At 43.1% G+C, this 19250-nt stretch overlaps 1 protein-coding gene across 1 annotated transcript in view; it reads left to right on the plus strand.

Annotated features, from left to right (window-relative positions):
* The first annotated feature begins 4694 nt into the window (after positions 1-4694).
* LOC137874052 (copine-9-like) overlaps positions 4695-19250 on the plus strand; it is a 237599-nt gene continuing 223043 nt past the window's right edge. Inside the window, exon 1 of the mRNA XM_068712676.1 lies at positions 4695-5058. Within this exon, the coding sequence (XP_068568777.1) occupies positions 4982-5058 (77 nt within the window). The 5' untranslated portion in view covers positions 4695-4981. The remainder of the gene's footprint in view (positions 5059-19250) is intronic.

Consider the following 19250-nt stretch of genomic DNA (forward strand, 5'->3'; position numbering starts at 1 on the left):
TAACACAGATAAGTACGGTTTGACAAATGAGAATTCAATAATGTCAAATGCAACGTGATTGCATAATGCAGTTATAACTAGATGTTCAAATTCAACTGTGTTGCGCAAAATTAATTGTCCTAACTTAATAGGACGACAGGAAACTTGCTTTCTTTGGTCAAATTCTGTCTTCGCCCCTTTTAAAAGTTTGGGGTCAAAGGTCATCCCACACAATGCCACTTCATTGGGCCAGATGCTTGCTGGAACCTGGCCTGAACCCAGCCAGCTCGTGGTTATTTTATCAGCTGCATCTTCCTACTGCCTCAGAGGTGTGAACGCTAAAATGTTTCGGCGGTTCATGAATTATTGATTTATAAAATATTCATCCTACTAATCGACTGTTGACGGGCCTAAATTATTCTTATGGAATGTGGATAATCTGCTCAGATGTAATGGCCTTGGAAATGTAGGAGGGGTGATTAATGCCCAGGCGTTCCACTTCGTCCGCTCAGGGTTTCTTGTCTTCGTGCTTCTCCTCTTGCTGCCTCTCAGTCATTGTGCCTTTCTCTCTTTTTATTTCACCTCTCCACTTTCCTCTTCTCTTTGCACAGTTTCTACTTTTCACATTATTATTATACATTACATATAAAGGTGGACAAAGTGTCTCCACTTCTTTCCACTGTGCAAGAATGAAGCCTTTGATGTTTACTTTTGATCTTGATCCTAGTTTATCCAAACTGATCAGGGCCCCGTTCCTCGTACCTGGCTAACTGAGTTAGCCGGATAATTTTCAGGATAAGATTACATAAGTCAGGCTTTTCGGTTCCACAAAGCAAGTTTGGCAAAATCACCATAGCAACACATCCATAAAATTGAACCTGCTCCAGTGCATGCTAACTTAAGTTAGCTGAATAAGCTTGCCACTCCCCTGGAAAAAAATGCCAGCTCCCTTCCTCAGAGATCCCATTGATGAAGGAGCAATATTAGTTAGATTAGCGTTTTATAGGGAGAGAGTTCTTCGAGATCGCCAAGATCCGTTATCAGATCATGATGACTTCCTATACGAGCGCTATCGATTCTGCCGAAAAGGAATAATTTATTTACAAGACCTTCTCGAGCCATACATTGAGAACACCACACACCGCAGCCAAGCATCGGCTGTCTCACAGACTGTATGCATAGCCTTGCCCTTTTTTGCAAGTGGTACATTTTTGTACAGTGTCGGCGATGCAGAGAACATCGGGAAAGCCGCTGCATGCCGTGCTGTTCGTTTTATTCTGTGAGTTTATTTGGCACTTAAGAAACTTGTTCATTACATTCCCTGGCCATGTCCGAGTAAATGCAATCAAAGAGGGCTTTTATGAAATTGCAGGTAATTGAGTTATTCAATATTTCACCATTTAATGAAAATGCATTCCTATCACTATTCATTACAGAGCTTATCATTATACAGAGTTTCCCAATGTCATTGGCGCAGTGGACTGCACGCAGATCCCCATCAAATCGCCCTCCAGCCCAAACGAGGCAGATTTTGTCAATCGAAAAGGCTTTCACAGCATTAATGTGTTGCTACTTATGTCATCATTTTCCTCAAATTACATTGCTATAAAAACAATCATATATCTTTGACAATAGGGGTCATGGACCTTGCAATTGCCTGCTGTAGGCTACCCATGTACTGTACAATACCCATGACTTGACTGCAATTTATCTTAGATGATCTGTGAGTCCACCTGCCTCATAACAAATGTTGAGGCCAAGTGGCCGGGTTCCGTCCACGACTCCAGAATATTCCGAGAGTCTACACTGTGCCACAGTTTCGAGCAAGGTATAGCAAATCTCATGTCATTCAGAAATTGCTTATTTTATGTAGAGGTGATCCAACATTGTACATATCATATACTAGGTCACTACGATGGACTCCTAATTGGAGACAGGGGTTATGCCTGCAAGCCCTACCTCATGACCCCCTATGCAAAGCCAGCACCAGGCCCTCAAGTCCGTTTCAACGGGGCTCTTGCTTGAACGAGAGTCCGGATTGAAATGACCTTCGGCCAACTGAAGGCCAGATTCACATGTCTGCGGGGGCTGCGGGTGGCACCAGACAGGGCATGTGACATCACTGTGGCATGTGCAGTGCTCCACAATATGTCTACAATCAGCAAGGAGAGGGTCCCAGTTATCATGGACCATCCTGAGGATGACCTAGAGCCACTCCACTTGGATGATCAGACCGGCCCGGCAGCAAGGGACAGAATTGCCCACCATCATTTTAGTTAGGTGTTCAGATGACTTTGGGTAATGTTGGACTCATTTCATATTTTTCTCTTTATGTTTGCATGTTTCATTTATATGGTTAATGGGTATATGGTTTGCAACTAAATGGGGGTTGAAAGCACTCATAATTATATGACAGTGTTATTAGTACACCATAGCATCTCATTATTGTAGAAAATGGTTAAGGTGGACTCATGATAAGAATAGAGAGAATCACACACAATTTATTTCCACTGCTTCAATTGATTGAATTTCTGATTATGAATAATACATACATACACACTGATCCGCCCATACACAGATTCGCAGACACACCTACTTCTATATGATAATCTACACATACATGTATATACACATTTATAGTACATGATACATAAGCGCATACAGTACATATATCCTCATAAGTATCTATTAATTCGTATCAATTCGGCTTGTTTTTATCTACTTTTTCTGAAAGAGTTGAGATCATTATTACTCATTCGATGATGCATTCTATTAAGCCTACTGCCGGCAGGCACATTTAAAGAAATATAATCTGATTGATTGGGGTGATGAGGCACCTAAAATTAGCCTATACATTTTCCCAACACTTATGCATTTAACTTGTCTGCGATATTTTGCCATGCTTCTTGTCCAGCATCCTCGCAGCGGTGGCGGTGTTAGATTTTGCCATGATTATGGTCTTGAATTCCTCATATGTGTTAATGATCATCTCCTGCTCGCCAGCAGAGAAAAAAAGAAGCTCTTTCTTTGAGTTTATTTGCCATTGTACTGTTAGAAAGTCATGGTTTCGGTGATCGACGCTTCCCCCTTTTGAAGAAGGACGGGCACTCGCAATTATCCTGATAACTGACGGCTGGTTCGAATTAACAAGATTGTTTGAGCACGGATCAGCCTTTGAGAAACCGAGATAGCCTGACTTCAATCATCGGGTTAATTTAAGCTGGCTAATAGGACATTTAATCAACTTAGTTGAACCACGTACGAGGAACGGGTCCCAGGTGTAAGGATATGAGCAGGGTGCAATGTGTTTAACATGAGTATACGAAAAAAAACGTCTAAAACCAAATGGTACATTCTTTAAGATTTTCAAACAATGTTATGACGTTTACGTAAAATACCAACGCTGCCCTAAAGCCCACCCTGCTTTATGGTCTGTTTGACTCTAAATGGACCATTGTTTACTAAATGAACATCATGCTGTATTGAAGAAGACTTGAAACTAGAGATTGAGACCATAAACTCATGTTTACAATGTTTACTGAGGTAATAAATCAAGAGAGAAGTAGAGTAATTTTCTCAAAGACTTCTATACAACCAGAGGAGTCGCCCCCTGATGGCCATTAGAGAGAATGCAAGTTTTAAGACACTTCCACATCAGCTTTGCTTTTACCCGCCTGGGTAAAAGCCTTGTGTTTTTTATCCCATACACCAGCGACCCCCAACCTTTGGTCATTTGGTACCAGGCTGCACAGAAAGAATAAGTAACTTATATTTTTTCCATTTTATTGACTATCAGTGTGGTATATTGATCACATTAAGTTACTATGGTTGTAATGAGTACAATTGCTTTTTGGACCTCAGTGAACACAGTCCTTTCTTAGTAGTGGTAGCACGCATGCGCAGTACAGACTTAAGAGTTTTCCATGGCCGAATAAAGTAACCAGCGCTACATGTGGGTCCGCCTCGTTAATACACTACAATCAGAGTCTGAAAGATGTTTTATTTTGAAAAATGACCGGATTCTCTCCCAATTACATGCGCCTGTGTCTCTTGACACACGTCAAGACACTTGTCTCGGTCACGTGATACGTTACCTCAAAACTTAATCCCACAAGCTAGCGAAAATGAGTAAAAAACTTTTGGAGAGCTTCATTGCAAAGGGGAAAAGGCTCACTAAGGAGACAGAAGAAGAGCTTACAACTTCCAAGAAAAAGAAAGCTTCATTTAACAGACAATATAATTAAATATCAGGAGTAATTCTCACGCGCCAAACCCACTCTGCATAGTATGTGAGGACAGAGGAAGATCAGCTGCTGGAGATTGTAAATGACGGTGGCCTTAAAAGTATGTTTGAGACAACAACTCTGCTGATGTTTTGAATTAGAATCAGGGCTGAATATCCTGAAAACCCTGCATCCATTTCCCAAATCCTGTATAGGAAAGTCATTTTTAGGAGACAGGGCTGGAACTGCAGGGAACGAATAAACATCCAAAAACATTGTACGGTCCATTTAAAAAAAAAAAGAAAAGAAAAAAAAAGCCTTTTCCACCTGCACTTGCCTCTTGTCCTTCCGTTCCGCTACGGCACTAATCACCCCCATACACGGACCACAAGTTAAACTTGTGGAGATCTCTGCCTCCACCTGGCGATGGATGGAGAGAAACGAGGGGCTTCTGGATCCTCCGGTTTCTCCCCCACCCACCCCCCACTCTCTCTCTCTCTCTCTCTCTCTCTCTCTCTCCCCCCTCTCTCTCTCGCCATGAATGAAAGCCTCATCCTCAGGTATGCCTCCTAACCCTCAACTGCGCTCCAGCGACCGTCAGCGGAGACAACAACTACTCCAAACACCGGTGCCGGTCGATCCGCTCTCCGTCTCTCGGCATTTTCTCGGGTGGATGGAACAAACACGTTCCGGCCACAGAGGCAAACTCGCGCTGTGATATAAGTGAGAACTTCAACGCTTCAGAAGAAGTGATTTAAAAAAAGAAAGAAGCCTCAGCCATGGCGACAATAGGGGATTTCGACCCCCTCAACTCCGCCGTACCTGCGACAAAGATTGAAATCACCGTTTCCTGCAGGTAAGCACCGCACCCCCCCCCCCCCCCCCCCCCCCCCCCAGTCACCTGTCAAGCATTCATCTTTGACATTCACATATTCACTCATTTTTGGATGCTTGCTGTAGCATTCAGTTTTGTCGTCGTGATTATTTTTTTATAAGGTGCAATGATATTCTTGTGCGTACATTTTTCTATGAATGTCAGACTTCTCCTCGCGCTTTTAATCAGTATTGTGTGTCTTTAACGTGCATGGAGCAACTCTTTTTATTTCTTTTAAAGGAAGAATTTGCATGTGCTGTGGGTGTATATAAGTGCGTGTGTGTGTGTGTGTGTGTGGGGGGGGGGGGGGGGGGGGGGGGGGGGTATTCTGACTGCCGTGGAGCGCTCCGGAGAGCGCAACTCTGAGATCACATGAGTGCGTGGATATTAGATGTTCCAACTGACAATGAAGAAAAGACAGAGAGAGAGAGAGAGAGAGAGAGAGAGAGAGAGAGAGAGAGAGAGAGAGAGAGAGAGAGAGCTCCCAGTGTGCTTTGAACAAGGGTTGTTTAAACAAGGCCTGAAGAGGGAGAGGAATAATTTAACAATACTATAACTCATAAAAGAAGCAGAATGTAGCACATGGAAACTGTACGGCTGTCAGGGCTCACAGCAGAAGTACCAAAGATAGTTCCTTTTACATGGTGATATATATATATATATATATATATATATATATATATATATATATACATACTCATAAATATGCAAGGTTAGTAAAACATATTTGTAAAAGAGATTATGGTGAAAGTTTGTGTGGAGATGCTGCAGAGGAAATAAAAGGAGTAAAAGAGTAAAGGGAATATGCTTGCTGGGAGCCGGTGGCGTATGTTTTATTTTACATACAGACCTGTTATAACCCCTTATTAAAGGTTTCTAATATAGTTTGTACTGAATGCTAACTAGAATTAAAAGCTTTCTCTGGATTCCAAGCAGCATGAATTATTTCATAACAAATCAAATCTCAACGAACTCACCTGAAACTCTCTGACTGTCCCTTCCCTGCCCCGTATTCTGTGATGTTTCTATCATGAAACATTGTACTTATAAAAATCTTTATTTGATAACAATTAAACTATGTTTTAAAGCTTGTTTTTTCCATTTTCTTACTGGGATACAGGTTATATATGTATAGTACACAAGTATTTGTGGTGGGAAAGAAGATTGGCATTTTTTTTAATCTGTTAATTATCAAATGTATTCGAGTCCTTGTTTAAGGTGTTTTAGAGGAAGCTTTTCACTGAACCAGACCCCTGGAGAGAGTTCAATCCAGTCATCTATACTATAACGGAAGTAAAACTTCTGTTATAACTTCCCTTTTAAAAAAGCCTCTTCCAACTACACTTGCCTCTTGTCCACCTGCTACCCAATGGCACTAATCACTCCCCATACATGGACCATAAATTGCAACCAAACACAACAGAAAAACTTGTGGAGGTCTCTGCCTCCATCTGCCGATGAAATAGAAACAAGGAGCTTCTGAATCCGCTGGTCTCTGCCCTCTCATTGTACCTGCATATGGTTAATTTCTGTTATTTCCACTGTGCACTGACACTGTGGGCAATGACATATTGAGGGGTACATCTCAAGAAATGGGTGTCCAACCAGGGCGCAGGATTCATTTACATTAGGTACATATATGACAATTTACCTCTGCATTTTACCCATCCTAAGTATATTAGGAGCAGTGGGCTGCTGTGAAACAATAAACCCACTGCACACTACCTGCCCGGCATCAAACAGCAGGCAGACTAAAGTTAGCAACTAGCTGGTGAACATAGTGGTGCAGCTAAAAGGTCAGGCATTCAGGAGTTGGTGGAGACAAAAACAGAGCTAAAAGGGGAGTGAATATTGACGTGTCGGCTGGTCAGAAACACAAATCACAAATACTTAAACACGTGTTAGTGCTGCTGCCCTGGCAGTGTACCTGACTCAAGAGTATTGACAGACCAGGAATTAATGGCTAATGCGTCCCCTCACTCCTGGTCCGCGTCTATGAGCTAATAAAGCCTGAATCTGCTGATTGTGACAAGCTGTTACTGGTGATCAGTGTCCCCGCCATCAGGTCCCCCACGATCAGGGCCCCGCCAGTCCAGAGGGGTTAGAAAGGGGCTGTTTCCGCTCCCTGACAGTGACAGAATGGGGTTGGCTCAGAGAGAGAGAGAGAGAGAGAGAGAGAGAGTCTGGGGTTTTAAAGGGTTGACTCTACCTTTTATCAGAAGAAAAAAACCTTTTACTGTGGAAGCTGTGAGGTACCTCCATCAAATGTGTGTAAAAAAAAGAAAAAGAACTGTTCTGAGTGACAGTGCTGCCTGGCCCTATGCTCAAATGTAGCCCATCTGCGTTTTTGTCGGGTTTTTTTTCTATAGTGTGCAAAATTATTAAACGTGAGGCAGCGTGTCCGTTTTACTGCTATACAAACAAAACAAAATAATGTCAGTGCCTTTATTTTCATTTTCAGCCAATTATATTTGTCCTATGTTTCCTTAAAATGTTGTACTCAAAGCCTATTTAACGACATAGAACTTTGCTCAATTGCTAGTCAGTTGGTTGGCGTGTTAGGTGTGTGTGTGTGTGTTAGTCAAGAAAATGAGAAGATGAGAAAAATGTAATTTAATATTAATTTAATACTACTACTACTACTACATTGATGGCAAAACAAACCAAATATTGTCTTGAAATTGACAAAGGCATCGGCTATTGGCGATCGCTTTGAACATCGTTGATCCACGAGATCATGGTATATGAACACAACACTAATCTGGATAGGTCCAAATATGATGCCTCACTTTTATGGCTTGAAGCTAAAATCCTCGAAGCTGTATGTATCAATAGTTTTATGTGCAACGTGAAATTGCGTTGTATGTAGTGACGAACCCACAGATAATTATCACTCAACTCTGCAGGTCCCCTCAGAAAGCTTTGCTGTCTTTCAGCTCATTGTTTTGGGCTTTACTGTTTTAGTTCAGTCTCACGACTCTCAGCAGCCTGGTTTCCAACTGGCAGCTGTTGCCACGGAGCACGGCCGGGCGCAGCCCGAAGCAGCAACATGGCACCCCCCTCCTCTCCATCCTGTGGGCTCACCACCTGCGGGAGGAACTGCTGGGGTCGGGTGCGCTGCCCCATGGGTGGCAGTGAAGGCCAGGGACCTCGACGGACCAGACCCGGGCGGCAAAGACTGGCTCTGGGGACGTGGAACGTCACCTCTCTGTGGGGGAAGGAGCCGGAGCTTGTGCGGGAGGTGGAACGCTACCAGTTAGATCTGGTGGGGCTTACCTCTACGCACTGCATCGGTTCTGGAACTGTACTCCTGGATAGGGGTTGGACTCTTTTCTTCTCTGGAGTTGCCCAGGGTGTGAGGCGCCTGAGTGCCGCTGCGTCGGAGTTTACCCCGGTGGACGAGAGGGTCGCCTCCCTACGCCTGCGGGTTATGGGGGGGAAAACTCTGACTGTTGTCTGTGCATATGCACCGAACAACAGTTCAGAGTATTTGGCCTTCTTAGAGACTCTGACTGGAGTCCTGTATGGGGCTCCAGTGGGGGACTCCATAGTTCTGCTGGGGGATTTCAACGCGCACGTGGGCAACGATGGGGATACCTGGAGAGGCGTGATTGGGAGGAACGACCTCCCTGATCTAAATCCGAGCGGTCGTTTGTTGTTGGACTTCTGTGCTAGTCATGGATTGTCCATAACGAACACCATGTTCGAGCATAAGGATGTTCATAAGTGTACGTGGTACCAGAGCACCCTAGGCCGAAGGTCGATTTTGTTATCGTATCATCGGATCTGATGCCATATGTTTTGGACACTCGGGTGAAGAGAGGGGCGGAGCTGTCAACTGATAACCATCTGGTTGTGAGTTGGGTCAGAGGGTGGGGGAAAACTCTGGACAGACCTGGTAAGCCCAAACGGGTAGTGCGGGCAAACTGGGAACGTCTGGAGGAGGCCCCTGTCCGGGAGATCTTCAACTCACACCTCCGGCGGAGCGGTGTTTCTGGAAAACCATCTGGAACCTCAGGAGGGGGAAACGGGGAAACATCCAAGCTGTATACAGTAAGGATGGGACTCTGTTGACTTCAACTGAGGGGGTAATCGGGTGGTGGAAGGAGCACTTTGAGGAACTCCTGAATCCGACTAATACGCCCTCTATGGTAGAGGCAGAGCTGGAGGCTGATGGGGGTGCATCATCAATTTCCCTGGTGGAAGTCACTGAGGTAGTCAAACAACTCCACAGTGGCAAAGCCCCAGGGATTGATGAGATCCGTCCAGAAATGCTGAAGGCACTGGGTGTGGAGGGGCTGTCTTGGATGACACATCTCTTCAACATTGTGTGGAGGTCTGGGACGGTGCCTAGGGAGTGGCGGACCAGGGTGGTGGTTCCCCTGTTCAAAAAGGGGGACCAGAGGGTGTGTGCCAATTACCGCGGTATCACACTACTCAGCCTCCCTGGTAAAGTCTACTCCAAGGTGCTGGAAAGGAGGGTTCGGCCGATAGTCGAACCTCGGATTGAAGAGGAACAATGCGGATTCCGTCCTGGCCGTGGAACAACGGACCAGCTCTTCACTCTCGCAAGGATCCTGGAGGGGGCTTGGGAATACGCCCATCCGGTCTACATGTGTTTTGTGGACCTGGAGAAGGCGTATGACCGGGTCACCCGGGAGATACTGTGGGAGGTGCTGCGGGAGTATGGGGTGAGGGGGCCACTTCTGGGGGCCATCCAATCCCTGTACGCCCAAAGCGAGAGCTGTGTCCAGTCGGACTCGTTTCCGGTGAGGGTTGGCCTCCGCCAGGGCTGCGCTTTGTCACCAATCCTGTTTGTGGTATTCATGGACAGGATATTGAGGCGTAGTCGTGGGGAGGAGTGTTTACAGTTCGGTGGGCTGAGGATTGCATCGCTGCTGTTTGCAGATGATGTGGTCCTGATGTCTTCATCGGGCTGTGACCTCCAGCACTCGCTGGATCGGTTCGCAGCCGAGTGTGAATCGCTTGGGATGAGGATCAGCACCTCTAAATCTGAGGCCATGGTTCTCAGCAGGAAACTGGTGGATTGCCCACTCTGGGTAGGGAATGAGTCCTTACCCCAAGTGAAGGAGTTCAAGTACCTCGGGGTCTTGTTCGCGAGTGAGGGAACAATGGCACGTGAGATTGGCTGGAGAATCGGAGCAGCTGGGGCGGTATTGCAATCGCTCTACCGCACCGTTGTGACGAAAAGAGAGCTGAGCCGCAAGGCAAAGCTCTCTATCTACCGGGCAATCTTCGTTCCTACCCTCACCTATGGTCATGTGGACTGGGTCATGAATTAGATCGCGGGTACAAGCGGCCAAAATGGGTTTCCTCAAGAGGGTGGCTGGCATCTCCCTTAGAGATAGGGTGAGAAGTTCGGTCATCCGTGGGGGACTCGGAGTAGAGCCGCTGCTCCTTTGCGTGGAAAGGAGCCAGTTGAGGTGGTTCGGGCATCTGGTAAGGATGCCACCTGGGCGGCTCCCTAGGGAGGTGTTCCAGGCACGACCAGCTGGGAGGAGACCCCGAGGGAGGCCCAGGACCAGGTGGAGGGACTATATCTCCAAACTGGCCTGGGAGCGCCTCGGGATCCCCCAGTCAGAGCTGGCTGATGATGGCTCGGGAAAGGGAAGTTTGGGGTCCCCTGCTGGAGCTGTAGCCCCCGCGACCCGATCCCGGACAAGCGGTTGAAGATGAGATGAGATGAGAGCTGTTTCCAGTGAAAAAGCTCTGCTAAACCCACTCTATACTACCTGACAGCAGACGGACAAAGTTGGCAACTAGCTGGATAACAAAGTGGAGCAATTAATAATAATAATAATAATAATAATAATAATAATACATTTTATTCGTATAGCGCTTTAAAAGGTACTCAAAGGCACTTTACATGGTAAAGACAGAAACAATAAAAGCAACTACAATATGTGGTAAACAAGGTAGAGAGAGGACATAAAAGCAGTAAAGAAAACAGAAACATACATACATTATATAATAGGTTAAAAGCAGATTTAAATAGGTACATTCCAGAGGGAGAGGGCAGCAATGGAGAAGGTCCTGTCCCCCCAGGTCCGATGCTTGGACAGAGTAGGGGGGGTAAGGAGGTTGGCGGCAGTGGATCTGAGGTGGGGCCGTGTCAGTGCAGGAGGTCCGACAGGGATGAAGGGGCGAGGTTGTGAAGGCCTTTGTATGTAAAGGACACTTTTTAACTGGATTCTTTGCTGTATGGGGAGCCAGTGGCGGTTTTGAAGGACTGGGGTGATCTCTGGTGGAGAGCAGATGGACAGCTGAGTTCTGGATGTATTGTAGTTTGTTGATGATTTTGGTGGATGAGCCGTACAGGATGCTGTTGCAGTAGTCCAGTCGAGTGGTGATGAAGGCGAGGATGAGTGTTTCAGGAGAGGGAGGGGTGGAGACGGGCAATGGGTTTTAGATTAAAGAAGGATTTTTTAATGTGATTGAAGTGGCTTTCGAAGGACAGGGTTTGATCAAAAATCATACCAAGGTTACAGATATTTGTGGACGCAGGAACAGTGGCGCCATTGATGCAGAGGGAGAAGTTGTGGTGGGATGTGTTTAGTTAATTTGGGTGACTTGGATCCAAGTCTTTATATCTGTGTGGCAGTTGGTGATGGTGGAGTGGGTGGTGGGAGCGATGGATTTGGTGGAGAGGTAGAGTGGACGAAGAGGAGGGGACCAAATACCAAACCTTGGGGGACACTTTGAGAGACTGGGGCTGTTTTGGAGTTCACCTTATTGATGCTAATGTACTGTTAGTGGTCGGAGAGGTATGATTTGAACCAGGAGAGGGCTGTGCCAGTAATGTGGAGGGAGGACTCGAGACGGGAAAGGAGGATGGAGTGGTTGATGGTGTCAAAGGCTGCACTGGTGTCGGCAGTATTTCTGCTGAGGTGATGTAAGTTGCTTACATCACCTCAGCAGAAAGACAGCAGAGCATCTCCGGTCTGTCTTTGTTCCTCCTGCATCGCTCTTTAATGTTCTTTAAGTAACGCAACGGAGCCTCTCCCAGCTGTTAGCAGACTGTTGTGCTAACGGGCTAGCTACCGAGTTGTACCCAGCATGCTGTTCTGCGGTGAAATTTTATAAATGTACAATTATTAGTGTTACAAATTGTTTATGCGTCACAAACTGTTGTGTGCCGTGGTGTTACCCTGTTAAAGAGCGTTAGTTGTGGGTTATTAATTGTTGTGTTATAAAGTTCTAACCATAATTTAGGGGTACCTCTCACTACATAAGTAACTCCAACCGTAGCACTTTTCGCAGCAAACAATATATTTTGCTTCCTGTTGAAGAGTGACAGCAGTTGTTTCGGCTATACCGGTATGACGGTATATGAAAAATTCATATCATACAGGAAATTAAAAACCGGTTTACCACCCAGCCCTAGTGACCGGTTGGTTAGTGGGGAATACCAGAGGGGACTGTGTGGATCAATACAGACAAAGCAAGTTTGAGCAAACTATTTTCTCAGTCAAAGCCACCCACTAATGGAACCGTGTTCCAATTGACTTAGGATAGAGCACTAATTACCTAACCTTTAAACAAAAAACTAAAGAGACGGCTTAAAGCAAACCAAACCTGCAATCACAAGTAATCATACCTCATCTATGGCCCTGTCATTATATACTCACATTGTATTGTATTGTACTGTGTTGTATTGTGCTGTACAGTGTTGTACTATATCGTTTGCTGATGAATTTTAATAATCTGCCCTGGGACTACACACAAAAATTTGCTCTTTAGCTAACTCTGGCAAATTTTCATTGAGGTGGAAACTGAAATGTTGATTGATGTGCACTGTCCCTGGTAAATAAATACATAAAATATAACAACAACTCCCAAATTACATCCATTCATGAGGCTTGATATTTCCCTGTCCCAAATCCTGACAACACAAGGTAACTGTCCTCCTGTCTCAGGTGACCAAAGAGTAAGTATAAGTAAACGTGGAATTCTCTAATGGCATTGACGATGAATCAAGATCACATGCATCAGTTATACATGAAACGAACTTGAAGGTGGATTGTAACTCCGATGTTATTGCGTCTCATCGAAGGCAGCAGTTGTTCAGCATCCTCTGTCTGAGAGGATGTAACTGATGTGTTTTGACAGACACTTGACATTTGGATGCAAAGTGTTTCATGTAGCCCCACCGTTTTACTATGTCATGAACGTCGGTGTATTATCATGGGAGGTTATCTGGAGGTGAATATATGACTTCATTTCTCAAAGGCTCTCCTGCTCCGTGACTCCGCTGCCTAGACTCACTTTTTCGATTTCCGAGTCAGTCAGCTTGTTTTGTAATGTGAAGAGCATTTGCCCGAAGGAAAAATAAATCAGCCCGTCTCCACGCACTCAAAGTCCCAGTCGATCTATTCTCTTCCATCTCTTTTTTTTCCATTAAGGGTTTCATCCTCAAACAGCCCAGATGTCCTGTTGTCGCCTAAAGCCACTCCAGGTGGTAATGAGGTGGATTGCTTTCCCCATTTGGGTTCAGATACTTGACAAGAAGGTTATTGTTCAAATGGATACGACTCGAGTGGAGAAGGGAAATGAGAATAAGGGGAGAGCCGGAAAGATTCATGTCCCTGCACAGAATGAGTATATTAATGTCAAGACAGGCAGCTGATGCTCAGATCTTCTTTAAGTGTTTTGTACGTCATGCTGTTTTATGTCAATTTATATTTTTAAAGTTAAGGAGTTTTACTTACTTAGAACTAGGAATACAATTTCTCTTTTGGTTATATGATAAAAAACTAAAATCTTTCTAATGGCAGGAATTTGGTTGCCTAAGTCCTGTCTGCCTTGAGTCCTGTCTGACTCTCCTTTTTAATATGGTTTTCACTTACTGCTCACTAACTGAGGTGGGGTGACGAACCCTGAGTTTATCTTTGTGTCCAAAATTGGCGAAAAAATGTCAAATAAATCAGTGAATGTTAATATGAAGTATTGTTACTGCAAACACCTCAAAGCTCCTTGTCTTATGTTATTATAGCATCTTCCACAATATTGAATATAATGGGTATTATATTCATGGGTTATTCTTTGTTATTTTAAAGGATGTAATTTGTGGATTGTTTCTTTTAACTGAAAGGGTATATTATTTGTGCATTTAAAAAAAGCAGTTAGTACATTACAGTCAGATATCTGACTTGCAATTCAGTATCTATCTATACACTGTAGGCACAGCTATGGGAGCAATTTGGGGTTAAGTGTCTTTGACGTGAGACTAGCAGAGCAGGGGATCAAACCGCAGATCCTCTGATTGAAGGACGGCCCTGCTCTTCAATTAGCCACGGTCACCCTGTAAGTAGTAGAATATTATAAGCCTTACCAAAAACATATAAATCTTCGTGGCAGCTACCTTAGGAAACCAAACCCAAACACCCTATCATGCCAGTCTAAAATTAGTTATATTAGTGTGTTATCATAATTATGCAGACGACACACAAATCTACATAACTATATCACCAGGGGACTATAATCCCATACAAGGGCTGGGTAATGGCATTGAACAAATCAGAATTTTCTTCAATTAAACAAAGATAAAACGGAAGTAATTGTTTTTGGTACCAAGGACGAACGATTGAAAGTCAGCGCTCAGCTTCAATCACTGATGTTAAAAACCACAAACCAAGCCAGAAATCTAGATGTAGTTATGGATTCAGACCTCAACCTGAACAGCCATATCAAGACAATTACAAAATCAGCCTACTATCACCTGAAGAATATATCAAGGAGGACCTATGTCTCAACAGCATTTGGAAAAACTTGTCCATGCATTTATCTTCAGTAGACTCGACTACTGTAACTGTGTTTACAGGTCTCTGTAAAAAGTCAATCAGAAAGTTGCAGCTGATTCAGAATGCTGCAGCTCGAGTCCTCACTAAGACCAAGAAAGTAGATCACATCACTCCAGTTCTGAGGTCTTTGCACTGGCTTCCTGTCCAACAAAGAATTGACTTTAAAATCCTGCTGTTGGTTTATAAAGCACTGAATGGTTTAGGGCCAAAATACATAGCTGATCTGCTGCTACCTTATGAACCATCCCGACCCCTTAGGTTGTCTGGGACTGGTCTACTTTCTGTTCCCAGAGTCAGAACTAAACATGGAGAAGCAGCGTTCAGTTTTTCTGCTCCACATATCTGGAACAAAGTCCTAGAAAGCTGCAGGTCTGCTGGGACCCTCAGCTCCTTTAAATCAAGACTGAAGACTTTTATGTTTGCTGCCTTTAATTGAACCAGATTCAATTATATTAATCATTTTCTGCATTTTACTACTACTGTATTTTATTTCTTAAACTGCACTGCAACTATTATTCTGTTTTTAGATTTTTAGTGTTTTAATGAATGTTCTTAATTGTTTTTAAATCTCCTTTTCTTTTGCAATATATTTTGATGCTTTTAATGGTTTTATGTGAAGCACTTTGAATTGCCTTGTTGAAATGTGCTATACAAATAAACTTGCCTTGTCTTGCCTTGCCTATATTATCTTCGGTACAGTGTAGACTGTCGTGGTGCGACAGCAAGTATAAGGTATAAGAAGTTGTGCAAGCAGGTTCCTTAATACACTATTAGCCTAAACATAACCATACCAAAATTGAAAAATACTTTAAGAGGCATTCAGTATCAGTACGCTGATAAAAGATGTCAGTAACTGTCCTTTAAAACATATTTGCTGGTGCAAATTAGTCATATACGTAATTTCCAGGAAACGGTTGCAAAACTGCTAAGGGTTAGTGATGCTAAACAAAAACTACTTTGGAATGTAAATGTGAAAGATATAATGAAGGACTTCAGGTATTTCCTTTCTTGTGTTCTAGTGGAGGGTAACCAGACTCCTACCGTAGTGGTGTCAGTGGTGTGTGTCAGGAACTTGCCGATGTATTGATTTACAGTTGCAAAAAGCCTTTATTGGATTTGGCTGCAGGCAGTATTAAGACGGCTCTTGTGCGGATCAGCCTCCATCGGACCTCTGTGATGAAACGGAGGATGTGACGATGGCTTTTCTCTACTCCTAACCGGCTTATTGCTTCGTCCAAAGCTGGCAGACCGCGTGTTAAACCCGTAAAACGGAACAGTAATGAATGTAATTGACTAAAATGGATGTTTACGACAAGGCAAAGAATCTTTACTAAAGTCTCAGCCAAACGAGTTGTTGAGTTGTGGTTGCGATGAGCATTCATGTAGCAGTAGGTAAACAGGCTAATACCATAGATTGTATATAAGAAATGGATGGAGTCATCGTCACGTCCCCCATTGGTTTGTGGACTGCCGTTATAAAGCCTTGAGTTCGACGATTATAGCTGTCGCCATCTTGGAATATTTGGCCGTTGTCATCTTGGCTTTTTTGAATCCGATGAACGGAAGTTACCAAATTTGGAATGCGGAGGAGTGCAGTAGTGACGCCGGATATGGCTCAGGTAGCGGTAGCAACCTGTCAATCGCAGTAAGCCCCGCCCTATAGCATACCCTGCTTTATGGTCTGTTTGACTCTAAATGGACCATAATTTACTAAATGAACATCATGCTGTATTGAAGAAGACTTGAAACTAGAGATTGAGACCATAAACTCATGTTTACAATGTTTACTGAGGTAATAATTCAAGAGAGAAGTAGGGTCATTTTCTCATAGACTTCTATACAACCAGAAGAGTCGCCCCCTGCTGGTTAGTATAGAGAATTGGCTGCACTCGGCAGAACCGGAGGTTGCTGTCCGGTTTATACACGTTTGTTTGGGACTTACTAAACTAAGTCCCCCTGAATTAGTAGTTAGTCTGATATTTGGGTTTCTTTCTCTAACTTTTACATTACACATAGTCATTTGATCTATAATATAAAATATAGATTATTGCAGCTTTGGGGCACTAGAGTGCATACATAAAGGTGTGTTCAGATATAGCTGATTTGCTGTAGGTGGTGCAATAAGAGCTTGAGCTGAAGATATTTGAATTTGAGCAGAGGAAATGCAGTTAGCCCAAATTGAAAAATTTCTTCTATACTAGTACTCTTATCAAGGCTGCTTATTAGTTCAGTTCCTTATCGATACTCTTATCGGTTCTTCTTTCTTAAACAAATAGTCTTTCTTGAGCAGCAATACAAGAAGTTCCAAAATCCTTAAAATACATTCACAGCTAAACAATGAGTGATTATCTTTGATTGATTATCCTGTTCTTCTGATCAGTCTCCGTACGGCATCACTAACGTCACCTGCAGTGGACGAGGATGGACGGCTGCTCCACAAACAGTAGAAAACTGAGCATTTGTGCTGATTGATGTTCTGCTTGTTGGCTAAATGTTGTGATAAAACATACATACATACATACATTATATAACAGGTTAAAATTTTATGGATGTGTTGCTATGGTGATTTTGCCAAACTTGCTTTTTGGAACCGAAAAACCTGATTTATGTAATCTTATCCTGAAAACTATCCGGCTAACTCAGTTAGCCAGGTATGAGGAACGGGGCCCTGTTCAGTGAAAATGAGTACTGGGCAAAGGTAGCTAATAAATAACGTTGTTTGATGTCTTGGTGAGAAACTTGAATAAACATGTTTTCACAGCGACATAAACATATATTAGAAAAGGAATTATGACCTGTTTACAGTAGCTCTAAACAGATTAAATACATCATTAAAACTAATAATGACAAGATTTGTTTTAATCCATGAAAATACAATCTTTTATTTCCTAATTCTCTTTTTTTCTGAATTGTGTTTTTATGAAGAAGAAAAACACCATAATAGTAGTAATAATAATAATAAGAAGAAGAATAGCTTTATTTATATAGCACCTTTAAAAATAGTTTACAAAGTGCATTAACAGACAAAGCAGCAAAAGCAAGGCAATAAAACAACAAAAAGATCAACAGTGAGGCCCAACAAAGCAAGACCAACCAAGGCAAGAGTTAATAGATGAAACAAAAAAAAAACAATCGATACAATAAAGATAGAGCAGTAAAACGACGACATCACATAAACAAATTTTAAGAAGTGATTTAAAAGAGATTACTGATTCTGCCTCATCTCCTCAGACAGCTCGTCTCAAAGCTGAGGGGTCCTGATGGAAAAACGGTCACCTTTAGTTTTCAGCCTCAACTTTTGGAACATTCAGAAGGCCCCCCCCCCCTCCACCTGAGGATCTAAGGCTGCGAGCTGGCTCATAAGGGGTCAACATTTCCTCTATATTTTTTGTTTTGTTTTGTCTTGTTTTGCTTTGTTTAGTTTGTTCTGTTTGTTTCTCCCCTATGTAAAGCGTCTTTGGGTTCTTAGAAAAGCGCTATATAAAACAAAAGTATTATTATTATTATTATTATTATATATGTTGGGGCCAGACCCATACGTGCTTTAAAAGTGATCAGTCAAATTTTAAAATCAATTCTACAACGAACAGGGAGCCAGTGAAGAGAAGCCAGGATTGATGTGATGTCGTCTGTTGGAACCATAGATGATTATAACAAAGTCAAAAGATAACATTTAGGATGTGATGGTTTACGGACCTCAGAGCGGTTAAAACGATTTTTGGGACGGTGGCAAAAAAGTCTGGATCCTTGTAGACCAGCTGTATAATCAAACAAAGGGATCTGTATCTGTCAATATGGATCATCAATGATCGACAACTAGTATCAGCGGCAAAACAACATGATCAGAGACCTCTAAAAGTTATATCTGCTCCCTTTTCTCCTTTGTGCTGATCCGATCTGTTATCCGTGTGTCCAATCAGTGATACGATCCGAACTGTGCGTTTTGTGACCTGTTGCACCACTAGAAACAAAATGATTTGTTCTGCAGTTCTAAATTGCGTTTTCTATGCTATCTAAGTGGATTAATGGACATTTGTTTGTGGGGGACAGACTCAGAGAAGGTGTACGATGTCTTTTAGCTGTATGTCATATATATATATATATATATATATATATATATATATTTTTTTTTTTCTAGATTCTGGATTCTTCAACGAGGATGAAGGAATGTCATTTTACACACTTCTAATGTTGTAAATGAACTGAGTGTATGATGAGAGTGTCAGAAGTTTGTAGTGTTCTCCATTGTGGTGACGTGAAGGCATTTGAGAGCTGCGTTGCGGCTGTGATGGCTGAACAGCGTGGTGGGTGGTGTGATGCTAAAAAAATGACTTCAGCGGTGCTTTTAGAGTG

Source organism: Cebidichthys violaceus, unplaced genomic scaffold (genome assembly GCF_023349555.1).
Source record: "Cebidichthys violaceus isolate CVI_PGR_0920_01 unplaced genomic scaffold, fCebVio1.0.p SCAF_17, whole genome shotgun sequence".
NCBI classification, from domain to species: Eukaryota; Metazoa; Chordata; class Actinopteri; order Perciformes; family Stichaeidae; genus Cebidichthys; species Cebidichthys violaceus.